General features: G+C 35.3%; 4 protein-coding genes across 4 annotated transcripts; 3 read left to right on the top strand and 1 right to left on the bottom strand.

The window, feature by feature from the left end:
• Nucleotides 1-13: 13 nt before the first annotated feature.
• Nucleotides 14-954, bottom strand: LOC114175451. Its single transcript, XM_028060209.1, has 2 exons — nucleotides 171-954; nucleotides 14-54 (listed from the first exon to the last, which is right to left on the bottom strand). The coding sequence occupies exons 1-2, from the start codon at nucleotides 952-954 to the stop codon at nucleotides 14-16; spliced, it is 825 nt and encodes a 274-aa protein (XP_027916010.1).
• Nucleotides 955-2,921: 1,967 nt separating this feature from the next.
• LOC114178015 (pentatricopeptide repeat-containing protein At1g71490-like) lies at nucleotides 2,922-6,484 on the top strand. Its single transcript, XM_028063676.1, has 2 exons — nucleotides 2,922-3,189; nucleotides 3,896-6,484. The coding sequence occupies exon 2, from the start codon at nucleotides 4,146-4,148 to the stop codon at nucleotides 6,330-6,332; it is 2,187 nt and encodes a 728-aa protein (XP_027919477.1). The 5' UTR covers nucleotides 2,922-3,189; nucleotides 3,896-4,145; the 3' UTR covers nucleotides 6,333-6,484.
• A 1,088-nt stretch (nucleotides 6,485-7,572) lies between these two features.
• Nucleotides 7,573-13,865, top strand: LOC114174930. Its single transcript, XM_028059661.1, has 7 exons — nucleotides 7,573-8,158; nucleotides 9,355-9,509; nucleotides 10,745-10,993; nucleotides 12,416-12,550; nucleotides 12,622-12,804; nucleotides 12,960-13,121; nucleotides 13,317-13,865. The coding sequence occupies exons 1-7, from the start codon at nucleotides 7,780-7,782 to the stop codon at nucleotides 13,734-13,736; spliced, it is 1,683 nt and encodes a 560-aa protein (XP_027915462.1). The 5' UTR covers nucleotides 7,573-7,779; the 3' UTR covers nucleotides 13,737-13,865.
• Nucleotides 13,866-17,604: 3,739 nt separating this feature from the next.
• LOC114175450 (probable E3 ubiquitin-protein ligase ATL45) lies at nucleotides 17,605-18,126 on the top strand. Its single transcript, XM_028060208.1, has one exon. The coding sequence runs from the start codon at nucleotides 17,605-17,607 to the stop codon at nucleotides 18,124-18,126; it is 522 nt and encodes a 173-aa protein (XP_027916009.1).
• Nucleotides 18,127-26,888: the final 8,762 nt, after the last annotated feature.

Raw genomic sequence — 26,888 nt, 5'->3', positions numbered from 1 at the left:
ACAAAACCTTTGCTCAGCGCCAGGCAGTAGGTCTTGTATGGCAGGAAGCAAACCCTGTGTATATACTAGTCAGTTAGTTTTCATATTACAGAAATAGAAGAACAATGAACACAAAAAAATATGGAAACATATAACCTTTTGCTGGTCGGACATGAATGTGCAGAACCTACATACATCATCACCTCTCAAGTCCTCAATCAGCAACTCCAGAAACCAGGTCCATGTGTCTTTGTTCTCAACTTCAACTACTGCGTAGGCTATAGGAAGCATTTGGTCATTTGCGTCACGACCTACAGCAGTGAGTAGCTCACCCCCATATTGTCCTTTCAAAAAACAACCATCAAGGCCTATGATGGGTCGACAGCTGACAAAGCTGTCCTTGCATGCCTTTAGACATGTGTAAATTCGCATGAAAATCTTCTCATCATTAACATCTTCCACTTTAACTTTAACTGTAGATCCGGGATTTGATCTGATTATCTCATGAGCATAATCATAAATCCTTCTATACTGATCTTTAAAAGATCCTTCAACCACCTTCGCTGCTAGTTGCTTTGCCCTATGAGCCATTGAAACTGACACCTTTGTATTCCATTTCCTTACAGCTTTATTACGTATATCAACCAACTTCAAATTAGGATTCTCTATTAATGTGTTGTCTAAGGTTTTACTCAACCATTTTGAATTCATCAAATTTATACTAAATTCTCTACTGCACTTATGACGATTTTGAACTTTCCTAAGCTGCCATGTTTGACAAGAAACCAGAAATCCACAATAAAGGGACCAGTCGCACTTTCCTTGCGCCCCTAAACATCTCACCCGCACTCTTTCCTTGTCATTTTTGTCAAACTTCAAGTTCCTACCAGCATGAACAACATACGTTCGTACCCCATCAACAAATTGTTCCTTGTCCACAAAGGTTGTCCCCACCTCCCATTTGTAATCAGCCATGGACTTAAGCTTCTTAAATGTACCAAAATAACCACTCATCCCATCATGTTCTGTCTCACTACCACTGCCATCAATGCTACATAACTCTTCTGACTCCCAACTATTATCAGACAGTCCTCTATCTCTACTCCTACCATCATTTTCTGATTCACTTGCACTGTCTTCACTATCATGGTTTTGTGAACTAGGACCAACTTCGCCTTACCATAATCAACATCTATTTCTACATCAACTACGCCTTCAGTACCTCCATTACCACAACCCCATTTGTCTCCATCACTATCTCCTATACAGTCTGCATCAGAATCAATCCAACTATCAACCTCAACCCTTTCATCATCACAATCCCTTTCATTATCCAGCCCTTTATCAACTCCAACTTCTGCTTCAACTGTACCCAAATTCTCAACTCCAACTTCTACTTCACCTGTACCCACATTCTCAACTCCAACTTCTGCTTCACCTGTACCCAGATTCTTACCTCCAACTTCTGCTTCATCTGTACCCAGATTCTCACCTCCAACTTCTGCTTCATCTGTACCCAGATTCTCACCTCCAACTTCTTCTTCACCTGTGCCCACATTCTCACCTCCAACTTCTTCTTCACCTGTGCCCACATTCTTAACTCCCACTTCTTCTTCACCACACCTCCTTAAACTGTCAACCACTTCACCTTCATCTGATCCAATTTCAGTGTCCTCGTTCCTAGCATCATCAACTGGAGCAGAAGTTACATCTTCAGGTGGAGCAGACCAGACTACAATCTCAGTTCCTAGTACCTCAAATTCACTAACAGCATGATTGTTTTCTCCACTCTCTACAGGTCTCCCATCATCTCCTTCAGGTTCCACTATATTATCATCTACCTGGGCCTCATCAACTCCATGCACAACAAACATATGCACTTCACCGTAATGTCTTGCGATATGAAGCATATTAAGTGCACCCCTGTCATCATTCAAAGGGTGCAACAACATCTCCACACAATAACATAATCCCTTTACGCTATGATACCCCATTTCCTTAAGAGACCCCAATATTTCGAAATAACTCCAGTGGTCAGGATCGCATGACCAATGAGTAGTTTCTCCACCAACATACTTACACCACTCATTTTTAGCAAATTCACCACGGTGGTGGACCACAACCTCAAACCTTTCATCAGACATTGGAAACACAAAAAAACACACAAAAAAACCTACAAATGGTAAACAATGTTTAAATGGGGGGAACAAATACGCTTTTTATAACCGACAAACCGACAAGTAACCATGAAACCCACCCACCACAGATAGCGACAACAGAAGCAATTAAAAATGGTGGGTCACCAGCGAAAACAATAAACAATGCAACACCGATTATACAAAACCCTAATCATTAACACTAAACCCAATCAATTCTGACAATCAGTAATAACCTAAAACACGACATACCTTCACGATGAGATCGCTTTTCCCTCCGTAGCGATTGAGCAAAGATGAGCGACGAAATTGGATGCCAGAATCCCTAATGCGAGCCCCAAATCCACAAGTTCAAAGAGCGAGGACGAAATCCCTAATTGGACCCCCAAATCCACAATTTCAAAGTGCCACGACGAAATCCCTAAACCTAAACCCAATTTAATCAGAGATTAACCCTAAACAAATCCACATTTTCAATTAAATGGTCAGCATAGTGCAAACGGACACGTCACTGAACAGTATCCACGTCACACATAATCACCACGCTGGCACTGTTCCGTTAACTATTTAGACGGAGTTAACGAAAAGGAGTTCATTGAAACAAAATTACGAAAAGTAGGACCAAATTGAAAATATTTTCAAAAATAGGACTAAAGTGAAAAAAGTCGTCCTTAACTAGAACCAAAAGACCATTTAAGCCTTTATATCATGGCTCAATCAATGACTGGAAACCTGTGCAAAAATAAATTAGACGATACATCTTATATTTATTTCTTATTTATTAAAAATAGAATAAGGAAGGAACTGCAAAAAAAAAAAAAATGTTACCCATCAGCTAATCCCTAACTTTTGAAGCTGTCGCACACTCTCTCGCCTCCTTCTCGTCGGCGATTTTCTCTGCTCCGGCACCGGAATCCACCGGCTATCACTTCGACTGCAGCTTCCGTTCGCATTCTCCATCCCTCCTTCCCTCTTTCTTCATCTTGTCAATTTCTTCGTTTCCCTCATTAACTTTATGTGCATCTCGCTCCGCTAAAAACCCTCACGCTCCCGGGTAACAAAACTCCTCTCCCACTTTTCTTTTTTTTATTATTTATTTATTTATTTATTTATTTTGTATCTTTTTAATACTATCAGAGTTTAATCAAACGAGTCTTCATTCAATTTTAAGTTATTTATTTAGTCATAAGAGTCTTCATTCAATTTCTCGTGAAGATTATCTCACGGCTTTATATCCCTCCATTTGGAAAGCAGTGTGATGATCGGTTTGGACCATGAAGTGTAGTGCTCAGAATATTTTCCAAGTTCATTTTTTATGAGAAATGATTACCATAAAATCGATTTTATGTAATGGCTAGCTTATAAATGGAGGATTTTGTGAATTATCATTTGCTGGCTCCTGTCACCACTTGGTCGCTGTGTGTTGTTTTTTTACATTTTCTGTACATTATTCGTTGAAAAATGAAGATCATACATTCGATCTTTCGGAAAGGAAAATGACCTATTCTATGTTCTTGATTATATAGTTTGTCTTCTAAGCTTGTCCTTGCCTTGATTATGTCTGTGTGACAATCTCCTCCTCTTGGATTGGAGCAACAAGGTTATTTTAGACTACTGTTGTTGTTAGCATTAACCGATCAAAGACATTGTAGAAGGAGCACCCTGAAACTTCTGTTGGGGGTTGTGAATTCTGAAATATGAACATTTGACATGAAGTAAAACAGTTTAGGCTCTAAATAACTTTCCCTTAACATGTGTAGGAGGATTCTTTCATTCGAGCTGCCTATATCCGAAGATCTCGTGGTGAAACTGCAAAGAAGCCGAACAGAAAATCATGGAAACAGAAGACAGATATGTACATGAGACCATTCATTTCTTAATTCACTGTCCTAGAGATCCCACGTTGTTTGCAATGCCTTGATGTTGGAGAAGTTATCAAACCAAACCAAACCCTAGGATGCCATGTGGTTGCTTCTTCTCGTTTGCCATGATCATAACCCACATTAGTTTATGCCATATTCCCCATTCTCTTCTATCCCCACACAACTCCTTTTGTCTCGTATTCAGAAGTGCATCCCAAAATCATGGAAACAGACCCCGCAAGGACCACTGTTCAATCCCCTCTTGTGTAGCAATGCATCCATGGTTGGTGTTCTCATTGCATCCCTCAAGGACTTTGTGATCAATGGCCACCTACCAAATGCTTTCAAAACCTTCGTTCAAATCCAGCACCATGCTTCTCCTTCTTCTTCTTCACACCTTCTCTTGCACCCCATTAGCTCTCTTCTCTTTGCTTGCGCCGATTTTAAGTCATTGTCACAGGGTAAGCAGCTTCATGCGCAGATCATCTCACTGGGTCTTCAGCAAAATCCTGTCTTGGTTGCAAGGCTTATTGGTTTTTACACAAATGTTAGTCTCATTGGCGATGCCCAATTTGTCACTGAGAGCTCTTGTACTTTGGATCCTTTGCATTGGAATATGCTTATATCGTCGTATGTTAGAAATGGGCTCTGTTGGGAGGCTCTTTCTGTGTATAAGAAAATGTTGAGTAAGCAGATTGAACCGGATGAATACACTTATCCTTCTGTTCTCAAGGCTTGTGGGGGATTGTTGGATATCAATACCGGGGTGGAGGTTCACAGGTCTATTGAGGCTAGCTCCATGAAGTGGTGTTTGTTTGTGCACAATGCTTTGGTCTCCATGTATGGTAGGTTTGGGAATCTGGAAGTTGCGCGTCACTTGTTTGACAATATGCCAGTTAGAGATGTTGTTTCGTGGAACACTATAATCAGCTGTTATGCCTGTAGGGGTATGTGGGAGGAAGCGTTTCAGCTGTTTGGAACTTTGCAGGATGAGGGTGTTGAAAGGAATGTGATTATATGGAACACCATTGCCGGAGGGTGCTTGCATTTGGGCAATTTCGGAGTGGCACTTAAGCTGATTTCCCAGATGAGAACATCCGTTCATCTGGACACAGTTGCATTGGTCATTGGATTAAATGCGTGTTCCCACGTTGGAGCCCTTAAATTGGGAAAGGAGATGCACGGTCATGCGGTGCGAACTTGCTTTGACGTGTTTGAGAATGTGAAGAATGCATTGATTACAATGTATTCCAGGTGTAGAGATCTTGGGCATGCATTTATGGTGTTTCATAGAATGGAAGAGAAAGGTTTGATATCATGGAATGCCATTCTTTCTGGATATGCACATGTGGATCGAACTGAGGAAGTATCGTTTCTTTTCAGAGAGATGTTACAGAAGGGTGTTGAACCTAATTATGTGACCATTGCAAGCGTTCTTCCCCTATGTGCTCGCATAGCGAACCTGCAGCATGGCAGAGAATTTCACTGCTACATTATGAAGCGTGAACATTTTAAGGACTATTTATTACTGTGGAATGCCCTAGTGGACATGTATGCAAGGTCTGGCAAGGTTTTAGAAGCCAGAAAAGTGTTCGATTTATTGAGCACAAGAGATAAAGTTACATACACTTCCATGATTTTGGGATATGGTATGAAGGGTGATGGAGGAACAGCTCTAAAACTGTTTGAACAGATGTGTGAGTTGGAGATTAAGCCAGATATAGTAACTATGGTTGCAGTTCTCACAGCTTGTAGTCATTCTGGTCTAGTAGCACAGGGGCAGTTTCTGTTTAAAAAGATGATAGATGTTTATGGGATAGTTCCACGCCTTGAGCACTATGCGTGCATGGCTGATCTCTTTGGGAGGGCTGGTCTTCTGAACAAAGCAAAGGAGGTTATCACAGGGATGCCATACAAGGCAACATTGTCAATGTGGGCTACTCTGATAGGGGCTTGTCGAATCCATGGAAACACAGTGATGGGGGAATGGGCAGCAGGAAAATTGCTAGAGATGAAACCTGATCATTCAGGTTATTATGTGTTGATTGCCAACATGTATGCTGCTGCTGGTTGTTGGAGCAAACTAGCAGAGGTGAGGACTTATATGAGGAATTTGGGTGTGAGAAAGGCTCCTGGTTGTGCTTGGGTTGATGTTGGCACTGAGTTCTCTCCCTTTTTGGTGGGGGACACTTCTAACCCTCATTCATATGAGATCTACCCTTTGATGGATGGATTGAATGAGCTAATGAAAGATGTTGGTTATGTCCGCAGAGAGGAGTTTGTTTCATCCGAGGAAGAATTTGAGGAGATGAATATAGTAGGGAATGTATATTAAGTAGAAGTTAGAATATGTTTTATTTATACATGAATACTGCAGTTTCAACCTGGAGCAGTTTGTTACCTATAAAACAGAAACTTGCTTGATGAAGCAGAAAAAAAAAATTGAACTCTGCACAGTATAATTATCGTGGTCATTTTACTTTTGCAGATGGGATCTCAGTGCCAGCCATTTCATTTACCAGCTACCTTTTTTGTGTTATTCCTTATATGACAGCTCCACATTCTACAGCGAGGAGCTTTACTTAAATATGTGGGTAATATATTTACAGCTATCAAATTAATATCGGTGATGTGATGATTTAAAATAATAAATTTTAAATTATATTTTCACTTTTTTTCAATTTAAAATTTAATTTTATTAAAATGGATTATAAAGTGAGTATAATTTTTAAGGGTTGTCAAAATATTAGTTAGTTATTAAATTGTTGATTTTAGTAATAATTAATTTAAAAGCTAACTTTTTATCATCTAAATTAATTTTCAGCCAATAATTGTATCCATACTGATTATAGTAATTAATAACGAGCCCTTTTAAAAGAAACACAACATAGATGCAATGTGAAATAATTTTGTAAACAATCATACTTCCACTACTATCTGATTAAGTGTTTAAAGTTTATTGAATTCGAATTGTCACTTAGTCGGTGGGCCTTGAGGAACGGAAGCGAAAGCAGAATCGTGTTGAGTTTGCTGTTGTGAAGGCTGCTCCGTTGCATTTTCTGGAAGCGAAGCCATACGAGAAGAAGAAGAATACATAACTCTCCGTCTTCCTATGTCGATCCCCAATGTTCAATCACACTTTCGCAGAATCAGACTAGAACTAACTGAATTGTAAATAAAACTTATATCTGAATTGAAAAAAAATATTTTCATAAAAAAATCTAAAGAACAAGAAAGCAAAATATATTAACGAGAATTGGTCAGTGAAGTGAATACACTCGATGAACAAGAAAGCGACACAGTTTTGTCGAATCGCGGTGCACTTTCTGTATGCAATATGATGCTTTTAGTTCTTGAATGATGACGCGTTGTGATAAAAACTCTCGGATCGTATTAAAGAAATTAAAGAAAATGAATACAATATAATGAGTTCTAACCCAATTTCAAGCACTGTTTTGAACCTGGTTAATTTTTATTATAACTAAAATATTAAATTAGAAATATAAAAATCTAAAATTGAAAGCACCGAAGGATGATCTAGAATTAAAAATCACCGTGGTGTTTTTACCTTTTGTGCGGGGAGTGCAAATGATATATGTACACTCTGTTTTGCTTTACAAAAAAAGTGCGGTGACAATGTTCAAGAAGGGTGATGAAAAAAAGAGTAAGCAATAGATTATAAATAGAAAAAATCCAAATGTGTAAAGACGGTTTCTCACGGTGGGAGCCTTGATAGAGTATCCCACGGTAGCCTCCTCCACAACCCAGTCGGAAACGAAACAATGGCATTGTTGCTTCAAACTCGTTACTCTCTCTCTATATGTTCACCGCGCTACCCTTATCACTTCCCAAATCCTTATTATCATAATCCCTTTCTCATAATCCCCGCCACATCCACCAAATCCCTATCCTCATTCCATGCACCACCAATTGCATTCTCCGCTCACCCAACTCCCTCACGCGGTTCGCCGCCCTCACCCACCGCCTCCGCTCTCCACCGCCAGCCACCTCCACAAACGCCACCTATCAAGGCTGTGGCGGGCCTCGCCGCCTCCGCCGTGCTGTTTCTCTGCATCGGCGTTCGCTTGTGTTTGGCCTCTTCGCCGCCGTCGCCTCTACCTGCCGGACCTCCTGTCGTTCAAGAGGACCAAACTTTTCAAGGTTTCTAAGAAGCTCGACACTCTCTATTCTCTGATATGTTATTGTTTGATTCGGTGGTTACTGCTTTCTCGGGTTTTCTTAGCTTTCTCTCTAATCTCTTGAAAGTTGAATGCCTTTTCTTTTTCAGTTTTTTCCTAATATTGTGAAAAATATCCCCTGATAGTGTGATTTGGTTTTGTATATTTTTTTAGATATTCATGATGGCAACAAAAAAAATATAGAGGATAACTCTTTGGTTGCTTGATCTTGGCTGGGATTATAACTTTTTAGGTGAATCTGGATATCTACTAGCTTCTAGTTAAAGGTGAATCCTTTGAGACTCGGAAATTTATTACAGAAGTTGCTTTTTTCCCAACATATGTTCTTCTATACCCATGGACTCAAAATTTTGCCCTGGATTACATGTTTAAGGGACATTTTAACGGCCAAGCGCACGGAACTGGAGCTTGGTGTTGGTTGAAATCTTGTATATATATTAAACTTGAATATGAAACTATTTTACTTTCTTATCTGCCATCCATACTGCACTGGCGCTCCATGCTGGTAGCATTGAGCTTGAATAAGGAACAATTTCACAGAAACATAAACACGGGGTTTCTTATCACTTGATTGTGTATACAAAACTTTTGGCATGGACTACTTGAATAAGTTTTATTGTTTGATTTTGATTGAGCATACAAATGTTGTTTACACGAAGGGGAAAAAATCCATTATTTCTTTAAAGCAAATAAGCTACCTCGGGATGGACACTAGGAACACGGAGTATAAATGAAAATTGAACAAAAGATGGGAATTCTTTTTTGGTGTTTTGTTTCTTGAAGTTCTTCTCTGTCCATGCTGCTACATTTTCATATTGAGATTCTATTATTTATTTTGCATTTTAAAATTTGTATTAGCTTCTACCACTAAAAGGAAGTTGATTTTACAAAATTTATTACAGTTTTCCTTATTCTATCTGTATTAAATTCAAATAGCACTTGCTACCTATCAGTTGTCTTAACTGTTTGTCATAGGTTGAGAAGAGTCATAATGATAACCTCTTACGTTGGATATGGGTATATACTCACATAATTATCCTCTTTTCTTGGTGTGTGAGGTTTCTGCTGGAGGATGAACACCACGAGGTTTTATCAAAAGAAAATCAACCTCTCTAAATGGGTTGGCTGATGTTGTGATTTGTTGTTTAATGTTCACAGATGATCTTGATGGAAGAAAACAAGATGACAAAGAAACTATAGTAGATAAAGAATTAGAAGAAGCTTTTAATACCTGGAAATCTAAATCATTTGCATTGACTGTTCCCCTGAAAGTTGTTGCTCTACGTGGTTCTTTACCTCCTTCGTGGATCAAGGTTTGTGACACATATTTCCTTGTTTTCTGTTTAACCTGTTATAGTATTGATTACACTTTATTTTCTTGCCTTGCTGGTTCTTGGGAATTGTCTTTCTGTATTCTTTCCCATCTGAATGTGTATTGTTTCCTTAAAAGTTCTCTGAAATCCTAATATCATGTCTTGTTATGAACTCTCCTCTAGCATCGATTAATACTTTATTTGGTGAGATAATTGTAATCAGAATTGTGTTCGAACTTAAAATCAATCTCAGGTTTGCTGTAGAGTTCGTCCATGCTCAGAATAGCTGCTTAGCAGAATCAGTAGACTCACCATGTTGAATTGTAAAAGTGGTGGAATTGCAGAGTATTCCGAGTTGTGTGGATCATGTTTTGTGTGCCAACCTTTTGTGCTGTGTGAAGTTCGTTTCTTTTTTCTTTGTTTTGTGCTTTTGTAAACCTAGGCCCAAAGCACCCAAGCCCCGAAACCTACTTTTTTGTAAACGCAACACTAATAACAGAGGAAAACACCTTTGCTGACCTGTCATCGTTGCATCTTCTTGAACCTCTAGCACAAAATCTGCCTCCTATCTTACAGAAGCCCCAAAAGTGTAGAATGAACCACTGCAACTAGAGCTCTTCTCTGCCATTCTTGAGGTTGTATGAATCTCTGTTCGGTTCATATGCTTCTACTACTCTGTTTATGTGGTTGAATGGTTGGTTCTCTTTCAGTGGAAGAAATGAGGATCTCTTGAGTGATTATGATTTTAATTTGGGTGATCTATTTTAGAGGTCTAGTCTAGGTGTTCAAGTGTTGTGTTTTTGTACTAGGAGTAGCCACTTGGCACTACTACAATATTTTAAGTTTCTTTGTTTTTCATTCATTATTTGTGAGTTGTGTTTGTTATTGTATGGGGCTTAGTCATTGTCTTTCATATGCTTATTGATCTACGATTATAACTTTAAGCTTAATTAACTATTTGGTGCATTACATGTGTTTTTTCTATGTTGTAATGTCCTGTCGAATTTTACGCTTTCTGTTATGACTCCATGATCTATGATTTTGTATCCCCTTTTTGAGTCTTAGTAGAATCTTGAGTTTAACTACATTGGGTGAAAATATACGCTGTTTCATATTGTAGGTCCTTTGAATCTACCATGTTATTTTAAGTAAGTTATAGGTTTTAGATTAATTTAATATATATCTGCTTTAACTTATTTAATAGTATGTCATGTTAATTTTTTCTTTAATTTTAGGACTTTATAAATTGTCAAGGGAGGAGAATGAAGTTTAACGTGAAGTATTATGCAAGTCTTGAGAGCATCTTTTCTGACCTAACAATTCCCTTTACTAAAGGAAAAATTGGTCCAGCATCTGCTTTGGCAGCAGATATTGTTGGTATTGGCGATTCATGGCTCAAATATGCTATTGAGAAAGCTATAATTGAGCCAATAAGAGATGTAGAAGATCAGGAGTGGTTTAAAAGCTTAAATGACAAGTGGAAGGTAACACTATATTTTGTATCTTTCTTTACCTTCGAGCTTGTCTCTCAAGATTGGTCTTATGTTTGTTTTATGACAAAAACATTATTTTTTTGAACTTATTTCATCTTAAATTTGATGTTTCTGCATACTTCATTGAACATGTATGAAATATGAATATCTTTATTTTAAAAGCCATATAGGTGCAAACCAAGACGACGTACTTGTCTGAATACTTTGTGTACACTTGGTAATGTGACATATTTTTAGTATGCTTATTTTTGTCTGCATACTTCTATGCTTGTGCTAAACTGACAGAATTTGTATCACAGTAGATTATTTATGAGTTTCTTTCATAGCAGGGAGAGCACCTATATACCTTATTTTGAGAAAGAGACTGTAGGGGTACGTGTAAAATGTAGTTATCCCAAAATAAAGGGGAGTTATGAAACTGTAGGAAAAAAGGATGCAAAACACTACCACAGAGGATCGTTGTTGGGAATGAAGTTAAATGGGAATGTGGGGAAAGAAAATGGAAGTTTGGACAGTAAGTTTTGCCAGGGCCTAGTCTTGTGACAGTTGTTACCCTCGCTACTTTTGTGGTTATTCCTCTGTTTTCTGTTGCTCGTCCTTTCAGCCAACTGTTCCTTTCTTCAATTTGAATTCCATAAAATTCTGTGGCCTTTCGATCTTATAATAATATGTTTCTTCTATTTAATGATCTAACAGGGTGGAGTGAAAGATCTTGACCAAAAAATTGTAACTCTAGACTCTAAAAGGGGGACAAGGCTTTGTTATTGCTATGGCATTTTTTTTTTATTTCATTTTTTTAAAAATAAAAAAAAAATATTTGGGGCAAAAGGTAGAAGCCTGAATGTGAAATAGGGTTAATAGAAAACATTTGATGTTCTTAGAAAGTATAAAATGGATAAGCTATCACAAATAAAAGTTGTGAAACGGAGTACGGGTAGTCTTGGACAGAGAAGTATCACTATTATTTGTAGTGCTATACATATTGACACACCTATTTGTTCTGAACCTCAGTAGACTAGCCATTGTATTTTGTGATAGCTACCTGGATATTTTGCAAAATGAGCTCTTATGCGGTGCAGAGACATCACTACACTGATTTTATAATAAACATAAATATATCACCTCAACTCATTACTTGTCCTTTTTGGAATGTATCTTAGATGGTCATGATAGTAAGAACCTGGTCTATATCCTTGATTCATGTTGATTATCCCTGAGGTTAATTCTACCTACACAATATTTGTTGGTTACTATTCTGTTGGAGTGTATCTTTGTAGTCATCAAGTGTATTATATATCTTCTTGATTTTTAATGCATTTGCCTAGGTTTATAGCATATACAATGTTAAGTCAGTTGTTTTCCTTTTGGGTTGTAACTTGATAGCATACGTTACACTATCTAACAAAGTTCCAGGTATACCTACGCAGGAACTCTGAGGGAGAAATAGATCCTAAAGGTGATATATGGGCTGCTCCATATCGATGGGGCTGCATGGTAATAGCATACAAGACAAATAAATTTCAAGAGCATAACTTGGCTCCTGTAGAGGTAGGTTGTTTTTAGTGGACAATGTGAAATCCTTGTAGAGTGTTATGTGAGTATATCAACTGAAATTGCAGGACTGGGTGGATCTTTGGCGTCCTGATCTAGCCGGAAGGATTTCAATGGTTGATTCTCCTAGAGAAGTTGTTGGTGCAGTTTTGAAGTATATGGGAACTTCCTATAATACAGTTGACATCAATGCTGAAGTCAAGGGTGGGAGAGACGCTGTTAAACATAATTTGGCTTTGCTCGCAAAACAGGTATTGTTACTGGCTGATCTCTCTACTGATGCTGTTGTTTTCTTATTGGAACACTGGTGGAAAGCTTTACAAAACAATACATGACACAGAATACTTTTCTTTTTTCTTTTCCAAACAATAATTTAAGTTTCTATCCTTTTTATATATTTCTGTAGGTTCGACTGTTTGATAGTTCAAACTATCTAAAAGCTTTTGGAGTTGGAGACGTGTGGGTAGCTGTTGGATGGAGTAGTGATATTATTCCTGCTGCTAAACGCCTGTCTAATGTTTCTGTTGTTGTTCCAAAGTCTGGAGCGAGCTTATGGGCAGATCTTTGGGTATTTCTCTTACTGTGTCTTGCATTTTAGGTTTCGTATCTGATAGATTAATGGTTTTAAGAAATTATGTGGAATGGGAAACTGGTAGTGGCACCCTCGCAGTACTTCGGAAGGAAATTGTTGACCGTGGAATGGGGATTCAGATATATACCTATTCAATGGCACTGTTGACAAGAATTTAATTTGTTTTCCCAGGCAATTCCGGCTGCATCTAGAATTGAAACAAATCGGATTGGTGGACGTGTGAGGGGACCATCACCATTAATCCATCAGTGGATTGAGTTTTGTCTGCAATCTGCAAGAGCTCTTCCCTTCAAGCAAGAGGTGATCCCAGGTGCCTCACCCTCACATCTTCAAGGTCATTCGGCCAATGTGCCGGTCGAGTTAACCAATGGTAGACCAAAGCTGAAGGGTAACCTAGTTGATGGAGCACCTCCACCAGACATCTTAGAAAGGTGTGAGTTTCTAGAGCCATTATCTAATTCGACATTGTCAGATTACCATTGGTTGATTACCTCCATCCAGGAACCTAGCCATGGATTGATACACAAAATCTATCATAATATCATATCACTGGCTAAATTTTCTGGACGGTTTAATTCAAAACTTACTTGAATGATGTTACTGAGCTGTGTAATACTTGTCAAGGATCCGTGCTGATAATTTGAATGACCACAAACTTGAAAAAATTTACTGATTACAAACACTGCCGGAGCTACATGGGAGCAGTGCTGATGCTGCTCTCCACATTGTTCATAAGCAACGGTTTTTGTGTAAAATTCACGTACAAGTACATAAAGTTTATTCATTTTTTAAAACTTAAGTTGTCTTTTTTAAGGGAATTGTTAGCACTAAGCAACTGTTGTACTTGAGTGGGCACGACCTTAATATTATAATAACTTATGTATTGAAATAAATAAATAAATATTATCATAATTTCGGAATGATTTTAGACAAATCTGGTCTCTTAAATAAAAAGGTGAATGGATTTAATGCCTTAAAAATAGAAACATATTTATTATATTTAATTGTGAATTCTGTTATTATATCTCTTCTACTTCCTTTACATGATAAGTATTGGATATTATTTATAATTTAAGGACATTAAATGTGCTTATTTTTATTAAATAAGGTTGTATAAAGATTATTACTGTTTTTCATGTTTGAATTTCTTATTGTTTACATTTAATTGTCGTTTTTTAAGTTAAAAGTAAGATTATTTGCTCTTTTTGTTAATTATATTTATTCTATTCACCTAATTTTAATTAATATACTTATATACCTATAGTTTAATATAACTACGAAAAAGATAAAAAAAAAGTGTATAACTATTTTATGAGGATCATTGTTTTTTTACTTATTTTTTGTACATTAAAATTTAAAAATACATAAAAAATAATGGAAGAAGTATGATATAACAATAAGTAAATACTTTTATTATAGAACTCAATTCTAAGAAAACAACAAATCTTATATTCTTCCATCTTTTATAATAATGACTAACTTCGATCTGTTTTATTTTATATTTTTTAATTAATGAAATAAGGAGATTAATTCTGATTTCCAACCCATTTTGTTAAGAAGCAAATTTTATGTGCATTTCGCATACGTGATTTTTCAAAGGTTACGTGTTCTCAGTCCATGTAAAATTTGTAAGTTTTAAAAACTTCTTTGTTTTTTATCTCTGTAAAATGTAAAATCACTTTTTTAAATTCTTTTAAAGTATGTAAATTTTTTATTTTAATCCCTTTAAATACTTTTTCCGATTTTCATCTCTTTATAATTTTTAATCATTACTTTTAGTTCATAATATCTATTTTTAGATAAATAAATAATATTTATCTTTTTGTATATGAATAGTTGCTTTTAGGTGATACATCTTGGCATTGTATTAGTATTAGTCATTTGAAATTATAATTTAATTTCTGTTTAACACAGACATAGTAAACAAATACCATATAAACAGTACAGTTAAAAAATAATTTTTTATTTTATTTTACAGGAATTAGAAACAAATAAAAAATTAAATTTGTTTATTGTACACAAATTAAAATTCTCTCGTAGATTAAAATCATATTTAAGTTTTTTTAAAGACTACTTATGTAAGAAATACTTGTTTTAAGTTTAACCAAAAAATACGCTTCCTTTAACTAAAAATATACTTTCAATAAATATTTCTGTAGTTATATCAAGTTGAAATACTTAAATAAAAATGTTTATTGCTAAACATGATTACTAGAATTAAAGAATATTACTTAACTTTTTAACTAGTGTTAAAATAATTAATTTTGTTGCTTATATTCCAAAAATATTTCAACTGTCACTATCCACGACTGTCTCATTTAAATAAATTCTTACACCCAAAACCCTTAAACCTAATCCTAAACAAACATTTAATAGATTAAATTCTACGACTTGGCCACCAACATCAAAATCGCCCATTCTTTCAATCCATTTATAACATAAATGATTTAGAAGATTTCTACTTATCTTGATCGAATCATTTAACATGATCAACCACCAAAAAGGAGTGTATACAATATACTCCTTCTGTTGCCACTTAATCTATTATTGACAACACCATAAACTTCACTTTGTAGCAATGACGAAATAACATCTAATGACGAAATAACATCTATAAAATAAACAAACAAGTAAACATCATTCATTAAAATTGAAGAAAGATCAATACATCAATCCAAATTAACACACATTCTTCTCCTCAGTGCAATCAACATATCCATCAAGTTTGTTGTCCATTTTGTACTCCTACACGACCATACATATCAAACAAACCACCCGCATCATACAAAATCACATGTAAAGGCAACAATACATTAAGCCCACAATAACCTTTACACATACCAGACAACCACCAAAAGTTAAGCAAACACAAAGAAAAAATGTTCATTAACCAAGCATATCATACAAACAACACACATCACCAACAACCACATGGAAAGCCAACAATACATTGACCACATATCAATAAATTTTACACACACACACGCCAAAGAAATTAAACTCCCCAAATGAGTCAAACTTTTAAAATTAAATTAAATCATTCTCCACCCATTCCAATCCATTATACCACCGAAATATGTAACCTTTGGGTTAAATAAATGAAATGCTGCAACCTTTATGTTCAATGTCATGAAAAACAAACTTAAGCTTGTTCAACTTTCGGCTACTCTATACATTTTCGAACAAAATAAGGGTTTTGGAGGGAGGAACACCTTTCGACGAATACGCAAGGGGGTAAGAGGTGTAATGGGCTCACAGAAGGGTTCAATGATACGGTGGGCACAATGAAATGGTTGTCTTCGACGACTTCCGGTACCTACTGTCTCCGATAACCCACCCACACGGTTACAATGCATCGAACTTTCCACCACTAGTCTGCAGTGCTTCACTTTTCTCACTCTCTCGCTCTCTGCAATGGTTGTTCCTCTCTTACACTCGTTCTCTCTCTATCTTTGTCTCTACCACTGCTCGAAACTCTCTTTGTATTTCGCTCTCTCTCTCTCTCTCTCTCACACACACACACACTTTGTGCCCCGCACTACTCCAAACGTTTACTGTCTTTCGCTCTCTCTGTCTCGTGTTACTCGAGGGAGAAGTTAGAAACATTTGGTTTTCTCTCTCTTTCACTTCTCTGTTTTGCCCTTTCTCTCTCTAACTAAGTTCTCTCTTTCAGTTTGCAAATAAATCAAGCCCGCACGTGTAACTGTTGCCGTATTAAACCATTTTGTAATAAAAATTTTAAAACTGTTGCCGTATTAAACCATTTTGTAATAAAAATTTTAAAAGTCAGTTGTCACAAGATTTGTGAAAATCATGTAAAAAAGTGTTGTCCAAATATCCTTTTCGAAATTCTTATTATTCATCTTTAAAAATCAGAAGTCGTCGTGTTCGGTCTATTCAATCTTTTTCTTTTCCTATGTAATCACTATTTCTCTCAAGAAATAGAACAATTTAATGCACCACGATCAATCATATATTTATACATAGTATTATTTATGTATGATGAAAAAAAAAAATATGATGAAGAAAGTAAATACAATGTAAAACATTTACTTCAACTGTAAAGACAAAGAAACACGAAACAAGAACAATTCCTCGTGTTCACCGTTACCATTCATAAAACAAAAGGATTGTATAAGCCATTGTTATTTCTTAGGCCGGCTTTTTATTTTATAATATTTATTCTCTGATCACAGAAGCTTTTCCACATACATTTGACCGAAAAAGAAAAATCTGCATAAATTAAAATCAGTTTATTTACGTGCTAATTAAAAATATAAATTCAGAGAACTTAGCCTATAAGCAAGCATTTATTCATGGAAAAACTAACTTCTTTTTATTCCTTACATTTTTTTTTCTCTCATTGGAAAAAGGTTATATATATATATATATATATATATATATATATATATATATGTTGAGTTTAAGCTATGGAGACATTTGTGTGTGACAGTGATCAATGGGTAATGAGGAACCTGTGTTCGACGGCAAAGTGGGAAGCATATTAGTCGCCATGGGCTCAGCCAGTTTCATCATCACAGTTTTCCATCTCATTGTCCTTTGTCGCGCTCATCATCGTGCTCGTGTCACCAACCAGAATCCACAACAACAACAACCACGCAGCGTTAACGTTTCGGTGCCGCCACACCTCATTCCGATTCACACGTACCGAAAGAAGAAGAAAAGCGTTGATGAGGTGGCGGCGGAGGGCGACGACGACGAAGATCACACGTGCGCCGTGTGCTTGGGAGAGTTCGAAGACGGTGAAGAGTTGAGGACGCTGCCGGAGTGCTTGCACTCTTTCCACGTCGCCTGCATTGATCCGTGGCTCTCTTCCCGCTCCAGTTGCCCCGTTTGCCGCGCTCATGCCACGCCCTCGCCGGCGGTGGAGCACCCTGCGCCGGAGTTCAGTGCGCATCACATCATAGATATAGATATCACGCAAATTGTTCGCTTTCAAAATGGTTCAGCGCTACTCTGAAACATTCATTCCTCTTTCCTTTTCTTAGTACAGCACAGTGTAAATGCTAGAAGGGTTTGAGCCTGAACCTTGAGTTGACTTAAAAAAATAATTGTGAATTTTGTTACGCGCCGCAAACGAGCCCCGTTGAATCTTTAACTCACCAACATAAATTTTCTGGATGGATAATGATACAATGCCCCGTTTTTTTGACCCCCAAAATTACCCTCCTTCGTGGCAGTTAATATTTTAATATTTTTAAAGCAGACGGGAAATGGAGCCAGCGGTTTGGGAAAGTTAGCGTGAAGTGCACGCGCTTTGATTGGACAAACTTTTTAAAAAAACACATTGGGCATTCTATTTTCCCTCGTTTCTTCCCCTCAACTTTCTTCTTCCCGTCAACTTTCTTCTTCTCCTCAACTTTCTTCTTCGAGCAGAGACGCAGAAAGGCATTTCAATCGCAAGGCTTTGTCTTCCCAAAAAAGCTATCGTTCCATAAAGGTTGGTGTTGTGGGTCACAGTGGAAGCGGATAGCGGAGGTGTGGAGAGTGGTTTGGGTTGTTGGAGGCGGCGGCTTCCGCGAAAAGTGGTGGGTACCGTTCGATTCATTGGTTGGGCGCTCTCTTGTTGGCGTATTTGTTGGTTGATTAAGATCATTGACGGAACGAAGATTTCTCCGGTAGGTTATCGTGGAAAACCCCTTTTCGAAGATTTAATGTGGTTTTTTTTACTTAGCATGTTGTGCCATTTTGCCATTAGAATTGATAACTGCAGTGAAACCCCAAAATGTGCGTATAGGGTTCTTTTGGTTTATCTACTCGTCCATTGTTAATATTGATGGTTTTGTCAGGGTTGGGATGATCCATATGTCCCTCGCACACATGAAGGTGTTCTGAAGTGGAAATACCCTATAATGCACTCTGTTCATTTCGTCTGTGAGGTTGTCCAAGTATTTGTTCCGAAGTTCAAAATTTAAATTAGTTGATTTGGTGTTATATTCTTTTGTAATATGACAATTTGTTGATGATGCCTTTGTTGGATTGTTGATTCCCGTCATATGAAGTAATTAGCCATATGAAGTAATTTCTCCAATTGGACATGTGAAGTTTATTTTTGATTCCCGTCATAACAGGTTGTTGTATTTGTGAAGTAATTTATGATTCCTTGATTTGTGAAGTGTATTTTTTGTTGAATTTGTTTTGTTGTGATTCCTTATTGTATTATTATTAAATTTTTATAGGTTGTTGATGAATCATGGCTGGAAAGAGTAGGAAAGATAAAGTTTTAGAACAGGAACGAGTAAGTGTTTTGGGTATGTTATTAAATTGTGAATCGGACAAGAAGCCATCTTTTGAAGTCCAGTGTGTGGACACTCCAATTCAACCTAATGGGTAACTTCTAACATTTTGTGTGTTCAATGAGTGTAATTTAGCACTGCTTAATGATGTCTGAATATTGTGTTGTATTTCATTTCGCAGTCATGACTGTGGGGTCCTAGTATTGAAATTCATAGAGATGTGGGATGGTGTTAGTCAATTTAATGGCAAAGCCCTGCCTGACTACACTATTGTAAGTTGACCGTTATAATATGTTTTATTATTTATTGTTTTTCTTTGAAGATTACAGTTGGTAACATTGTGTTGATGTTGTTTTTAGGAGGAGCTGCAATTAATTAGGCAGAAATTCGTTTGTGATTGGGTTTTAAATGAAGATAATGTCCTTCGCGATGAAGTTATTCAGCACTACGATCTGCTGTTGAAGAAATAGCTACTGTGAATGTAGAAATTATAATTCCATCACAAGACTTTTGAGACAATTTTACATAGGGATAGTTAGATTGAGGTAGACAAAGTCAATTATGTTGCCACAATTGTATATATTGTTTAATCATTTGTTGGAGTTAATATGTAGTTTGTACATTGACAGATACATTCATGATGACATGGTAATATAAACATCAATATACTTTAATTTGGGAAGGCAATTGTGCTATTTTCGATTGTATTAGTAAACTTCCAGTACAGCTTGTACAAAAACACAAATTATGTAATGATAGACTAGAAAAACAGTTGCAATAGTTCCTGTACAAAAACTACAACGTAAAAAGGCACTTATGGAGTCAGAAAAGGACACTTAAATCTCCAACCAGAAAACTTTATTTTTAATTCAATCTTCAATTTGAAATACTTAAAGAAGTTTTATGGTGATGGTTGATGGTGATGGAGATATTTATATGGCCTTTGGATTGTGTCCAAAACACAAATTATGTAATGATAGACTAGAAAAACAGTTGCAGTACTTCCTGTACAGAAACTACAACGTAAAAAGGCACTTATGGAGTCAAGAAAGGACACTTAAATCTCTAACAAGAAAACTTTATTTTTAATTCAATGTTAAATTTCAAATACTTAAAGAAGTTTTATGGTGATGGTTGATGGTGATGGAGATATTTATATGGCCTTTGGATTGTGTCCAAAACACAAATTATGTAATGATAGACTAGAAAAACAGTTGCAGTAGTTCCTGTACAAAAACTACAACGTAAAAAGGTACTTATGGAGTCAGAAAAGGACACCTAAATCTCCAACCAGAAAACTTTATTTTTAATTCAATCTTCAATTTGAAATACTTAAAGAAGTTTTATGGTGATGGTTAACGGTGATGAAGATATTTATATGGCCTTTGGATTGTGTCCAAAACACAAATTATGTAATGATAGACTAGAAAAACAGTTGCAGTACTTCCTGTACAGAAACTACAACGTAAAAAGGCACTTATGAAGTCAGAAAAGGACACTTAAATCTCCAACCAGAAAACTTTATTTTTAATTCAATGTTAAATTTCAAATACTTAAAGAAGTTTTATAGTGATGGAGATATTTATATGGCCTTTGGATTGTGTCCAAAACACAAATTATGTAATGATAGACTAGAAAAACAGTTGCAGTACTTCCTGTACAAAAACTACAACGTAAAAAGGCACTTATGAAATCAGAAAAGGACACTTAAATCTCCAAACAGAAAACTTTATTTTTAATTCAATGTTAAATTTCAAATACTTAAAGAAGTTTTATGGTGATGGTTGATGGTGATGGAGATATTTATATGGCCTTTGGATTGTGTCCAAAACACAAATTATGTAATGATAGACTAGAAAAACAGTTGCAGTAGTTCCTGTACAAAAACTACAACGTAAAAAGGTACTTATGGAGTCAGAAAAGGACACCTAAATCTCCAACCAGAAAACTTTATTTTTAATTCAATCTTCAATTTGAAATACTTAAAGAAGTTTTATGGTGATGGTTGATGGTGATGGAGATATTTATATGGCCTTTGGATTGTGTCCAAAACACAAATTATGTAATGATAGACTAGAAAAACAGTTGCAGTACTTCCTGTACAGAAACTACAACGTAAAAAGGCACTTATGAAGTCAGAAAAGGACACTTAAATCTCCAACCAGAAAACTTTATTTTTAATTCAATGTTAAATTTCAAATACTTAAAGAAGTTTTATGGTGATGGAGATATTTATATGGCCTTTGGATTGTGTCCAAAACACAAATTATGTAATGATAGACTAGAAAAACAGTTGCAGTACTTCCTGTACAGAAACTACAACGTAAAAAGGCACTTATGAAATCAGAAAAGGACACTTAAATCTCCAACCAGAAAACTTTATTTTTAATTCAATGTTAAATTTCAAATACTTAAAGAAGTTTTATGGTGATGGTTGATGGTGATGGAGATATTTGTATGGCCTTTGGATTGTGTCCAAAATACAAATTATGTAATGATAGACTAGAAAAACAGTTGCAGTACTTCCTGTACAAAAACTACAACGTAAAAAGGCACTTATGGAGTCAAGAAAGGACACCTAAATCTCCAACCAGAAAACTTTATTTTTAATTCAATGTTAAATTTCAAATACTTATTGAAGTTGTTTGTTGATGATTGATGGTGATGGAATTATTTATATGGCCTTTGGATTGTGTCCAAATCACAAATTATGTAATGATAGACTAGAAAAACAGTTGCAGTACTTCCTGTACAGAAACTACAACGTAAAAAGGCACTTATGAAATCAGAAAAGGACACTTAAATCTCCAACCAGAAAACTTTATTTTTAATTCAATGTTAAATTTCAAATACTTAAAGAAGTTTTATGGTGATGGTTGATGGTGATGGAGATATTTATATGGCCTTTGGATTGTGTCCAAAACACAAATTATGTAATGATAGACTAGAAAAACAGTTGCAGTAGTTCCTGTACAAAAACTACAACGTAAAAAGGTACTTATGGAGTCAGAAAAGGACACCTAAATCTCCAACCAGAAAACTTTATTTTTAATTCAATCTTCAATTTGAAATACTTAAAGAAGTTTTATGGTGATGGTTAATGGTGATGGAGATATTTATATGGCCTTTGGATTGTGTCCAAAACACAAATTATGTAATGATAGACTAGAAAAACAGTTGCAGTACTTCCTGTACAGAAACTACAACGTAAAAAGGCACTTATGAAGTCAGAAAAGGACACTTAAATCTCCAACCAGAAAACTTTATTTTTAATTCAATGTTAAATTTCAAATACTTAAAGAAGTTTTATGGTGATGGTTGATGGTGATGGAGATATTTGTATGGCCTTTGGATTGTGTCCAAAACACAAATTAAGTAATGATAGACTAGAAAAACAGTTGCAGTACTTCCTGTACAAAAACTACAACGTAAAAAGGCACTTATGGAGTCAAGAAAGGACACCTAAATCTCCAACCAGAAAACTTTATTTTTAATTCAATGTTAAATTTCAAATACTTATTGAAGTTGTTTGTTGATGATTGATGGTGATGGAATTATTTATATGGCCTTTGGATTGTGTCCAAAACACAAATTATGTAATGATAGACTAGAAAAACAGTTGCAGTACTTCCTGTACAGAAACTACAACGTAAAAAGGCACTTATGAAGTCAGAAAAGGACACTTAAATCTCCAACCACAAAACTTTATTTTTAATTCAATGTTAAATTTCAAATACTTAAAGAAGTTTTATGGTGATGGTTGATGGTGATGGAGATATTTATATGGCCTTTGGATTGTGTCCAAAACACAAATTATGTAATGATAGACTAGAAAAACAGTTGCAGTACTTCCTGTACAGAAACTACAACGTAAAAAGGCACTTATGAAATCAGAAAAGGACACTTAAATCTCAAACCAGAAAACTTTATTTTTAATTCAATGTTAAATTTCAAATACTTAAAGAAGTTTTAAGGTGATGGTTGATGGTGATGGAGATATTTGTATGGCCTTTGGATTGTGTCCAAAACACAAATTATGTAATGATAGACTAGAAAAACAGTTGCAGTACTTCCTGTACAAAAACTACAACGTAAAAAGGCACTTATGGAGTCAAGAAAGGACACCTAAATCTCCAACCAGAAAACTTTATTTTTAATTCAATGTTAAATTTCAAATACTTATTGAAGTTGTTTGTTGATGATTGATGGTGATGGAATTATTTATATGGCCTTTGGATTGTGTCCAAATCACAAATTATGTAATGATAGACTAGAAAAACAGTTGCAGTACTTCCTGTACAGAAACTACAACGTAAAAAGGCACTTATGAAATCAGAAAAGGACACTTAAATCTCCAACCAGAAAACTTTATTTTTAATTCAATGTTAAATTTCAAATACTTAAAGAAGTTTTATGGTGATGGTTGATGGTGATGGAGATATTTATATGGCCTTTGGATTGTGTCCAAAACACAAATTATGTAATGATAGACTAGAAAAACAGTTGCAGTAGTTCCTGTACAAAAACTACAACGTAAAAAGGTACTTATGGAGTCAGAAAAGGACACCTAAATCTCCAACCAGAAAACTTTATTTTTAATTCAATCTTCAATTTGAAATACTTAAAGAAGTTTTATGGTGATGGTTGATGGTGATGGAGATATTTATATGGCCTTTGGATTGTGTCCAAAACACAAATTATGTAATGATAGACTAGAAAAACAGTTGCAGTACTTCCTGTACAGAAACTACAACGTAAAAAGGCACTTATGAAGTCAGAAAAGGACACTTAAATCTCCAACCAGAAAACTTTATTTTTAATTCAATGTTAAATTTCAAATACTTAAAGAAGTTTTATAGTGATGGAGATATTTATATGGCCTTTGGATTGTGTCCAAAACACAAATTATGTAATGATAGACTAGAAAAACAGTTGCAGTACTTCCTGTACAGAAACTACAACGTAAAAAGGCACTTATGAAATCAGAAAAGGACACTTAAATCTCCAACCAGAAAACTTTATTTTTAATTCAATGTTAAATTTCAAATACTTATTGAAGTTGTTTGTTGATGATTGATGGTGATGGAATTATTTATATGGCCTTTGGATTGTGTCCAAACCATATTTCACGATATTATACAGTTTTAAACCAGTTGCAGTGCTTGGTGTACAAAAACGGAAACGTAAAAAGGCACTTATGGAGTCAGACAAGGACACTTAAATCTCCAACCAGAAAACTTTATTTTTAATTCAATGTTCAATTTGAAATACTTAATGAAGTTTTATGATGATTGATGGTGATGGAAATACTTGTATGGCCTTTGGATTGTGTACAAATTTATCATTATGTAATGATAGACTAGAAAAACAGTTGCAGTACTTCCTGTACAAAAATTACAACATAAAAAGGTACTTATGGAGTCACAAGAGGACACTTAAATTTCGAACCAGAAAACTTTATTTTTAATCCAATCTTCAATTTCAAATACTTATTGAAGTTTTTTGCTGATGATTGATGGTGATGGAATTATTTGGACGGCCTTTGGATTATGTCCAAACCATATTTCACGTAATTATACAGTTTAAAAGCAGTTGCAGTACTGCGTGTACAAAACATAAAACGTAAAAAGGCACTTATGGACTAACAAAAGGACACTTAATTATCGAACTCGAAAAGTTGGTTTTTAAAAAAATGTTGATGAACAACAAACATATTGAATCCAATATAGGCAAATCCTACACGAATTACACAATTCTGGTTTTGTTGCTCATTGCAAAAAACATCAAATGTCATTCACAAACAACAACCACAAAGCTGAGAATGTGTTTGTCAATGTCATCGGAGTTGAATGTGGAGTGTCATATCCACCAAAAAATGTGATATTCATTAAACTTACAACCTGCAAAAAAATAGATTTTGTTAAGTTGACGAACAATTTGGGGAACAACTCATCAAAATGCAATTTCAATCATCGAACAAGAAAATACGATAATGAGGTTTCATTTCCGGAAAAACATCACAAAAATAGTGGTTTCGTTTGGGGAAGAACATCATAAAAATAGGGGTTTGTAATCGGATAGTAAAACAAACCAGAGCACCCTTTGATTTGCAAAACAAGAACACTTCAAAGTAGGGCTTCCAATTCGACGCACGAAGCTATGGCAGCAATCCGCACTCTCGCCGCACTCAAGCCGCACTCTCGCCGCACTCAAGCCGCACTCTCGCCTTTAGTTTAAACTGCAAGTGAAAGTTCTGTTTTTCTAACTTTTCCTTTTTCCTCTCTTGCGCGTGTATCACAACCTCACAATTCACTCCAACTTCTCTCACGCGTTTCTGGTCCCATTTCCTTAAAAATTATTAAAATATTAAGTGTCACGTAGGCGGGTAACTTTGGGGGTCAAAAAAAAGGGGCATTCCGCAGCGGATCAAACTTAAAAGTCTGTTTTTGATCAAAATAATAATACAAATTCTTTTAATCCTTACTTCATAATTATATTTGAATTATACTTAGATCACGAACCTCTTTCATGTACGAATATTTTCAATTGCATGATTATCAATAATATTGTTTGTTAGGGTTGCATTTTATAATAATATGTATTTTAGTTAATGATTACATAATAAAACACCTACATTTTATAAAAAAAAAAAATTAATAAAATTTTGCAAATCATATTAAACCCCGGGGATACTACATAACGGTTAGCATGGAAGATTTACATCACATTTCGTATACAATTAAAATTATGGATACTAATATATATATATATATATATATATATAGGAATTAAAATTTAGATTTACCGAGTTTCCTTTTTTAACATTTTTATTTGTTTTAACTTTTATTTTATTATGGTAACTTAATATATTAACATTTACCTTAAAATTATGAAAATTTCATGATTATAGATTTTTTTTCAAGGTAACACAATTTCTAACAATTTCTCCAGATACTATTCATAATAACTTTATTCTTAAATAGCTTGATTTTGTAATAATATATATATAGAGAGAGCTATTAAAATTTAGGTTTATCGAGTTTCCCTTTTTAACGCTTTTATTTGTTTTAACTTTTATTTTATTATGGTAACTTAATATATTAAATTGGATTGATCTTTATGTCTCCGACATCATTTACATATATGTGTTTTTGTTTGTGTAAACCCTCTGCAAAGAACCACCATTATCATACTATAATAGCCATATTCAACGTACATCGACACTCCTAACTCGACAATGGGTAATTGTATTACCACATGTTGTGCAACGATTTTCTTGAAGAAGAAACAATCTCTTCCCATAGACACGATATTCAAGCTTCCTGTACCAATAGCAAATTCTTCTTGGCCTCCAGGTATCCATATGATTCACTCATCAGTCATTAATTAATGATATAACACATTTTCTCCTTCTGATATGTCCCAAGTGAATTTTCTGTGATTGTCTGATACAAAGATTTCTCGTGAAACTTTCTACTAAATGCAT

This window comes from Vigna unguiculata, chromosome 3 (assembly GCF_004118075.2).
Source record: "Vigna unguiculata cultivar IT97K-499-35 chromosome 3, ASM411807v1, whole genome shotgun sequence".
Classification (NCBI taxonomy): domain Eukaryota; kingdom Viridiplantae; phylum Streptophyta; class Magnoliopsida; order Fabales; family Fabaceae; genus Vigna; species Vigna unguiculata.
This window is presented reverse-complemented; position numbering and strand designations above follow the sequence as displayed.

Excerpts from the sequence above, each read along its gene's own strand:
- LOC114175451 (XM_028060209.1), bottom strand. The coding sequence starts at position 954 with ATGGCTGATTACAAATGGGAGGTGGGGACAACCTTTGTGGACAAGGAA. Across the intron at positions 55-170 it reads CTTGAGAGGTGATGATGTAT|GGTTTGCTTCCTGCCATACA; the intron begins GTAGGTTCTGCA and ends GTATATACACAG.
- LOC114178015 (XM_028063676.1), top strand. The coding sequence starts at position 4,146 with ATGCCATATTCCCCATTCTCTTCTATCCCCACACAACTCCTTTTGTCT.
- LOC114174930 (XM_028059661.1), top strand. The coding sequence starts at position 7,780 with ATGGCATTGTTGCTTCAAACTCGTTACTCTCTCTCTATATGTTCACCG. Across the intron at positions 8,159-9,354 it reads AGAGGACCAAACTTTTCAAG|ATGATCTTGATGGAAGAAAA; the intron begins GTTTCTAAGAAG and ends TAATGTTCACAG. Across the intron at positions 13,122-13,316 it reads GCTTATGGGCAGATCTTTGG|GCAATTCCGGCTGCATCTAG; the intron begins GTATTTCTCTTA and ends TTGTTTTCCCAG.
- LOC114175450 (XM_028060208.1), top strand. The coding sequence starts at position 17,605 with ATGGGTAATGAGGAACCTGTGTTCGACGGCAAAGTGGGAAGCATATTA.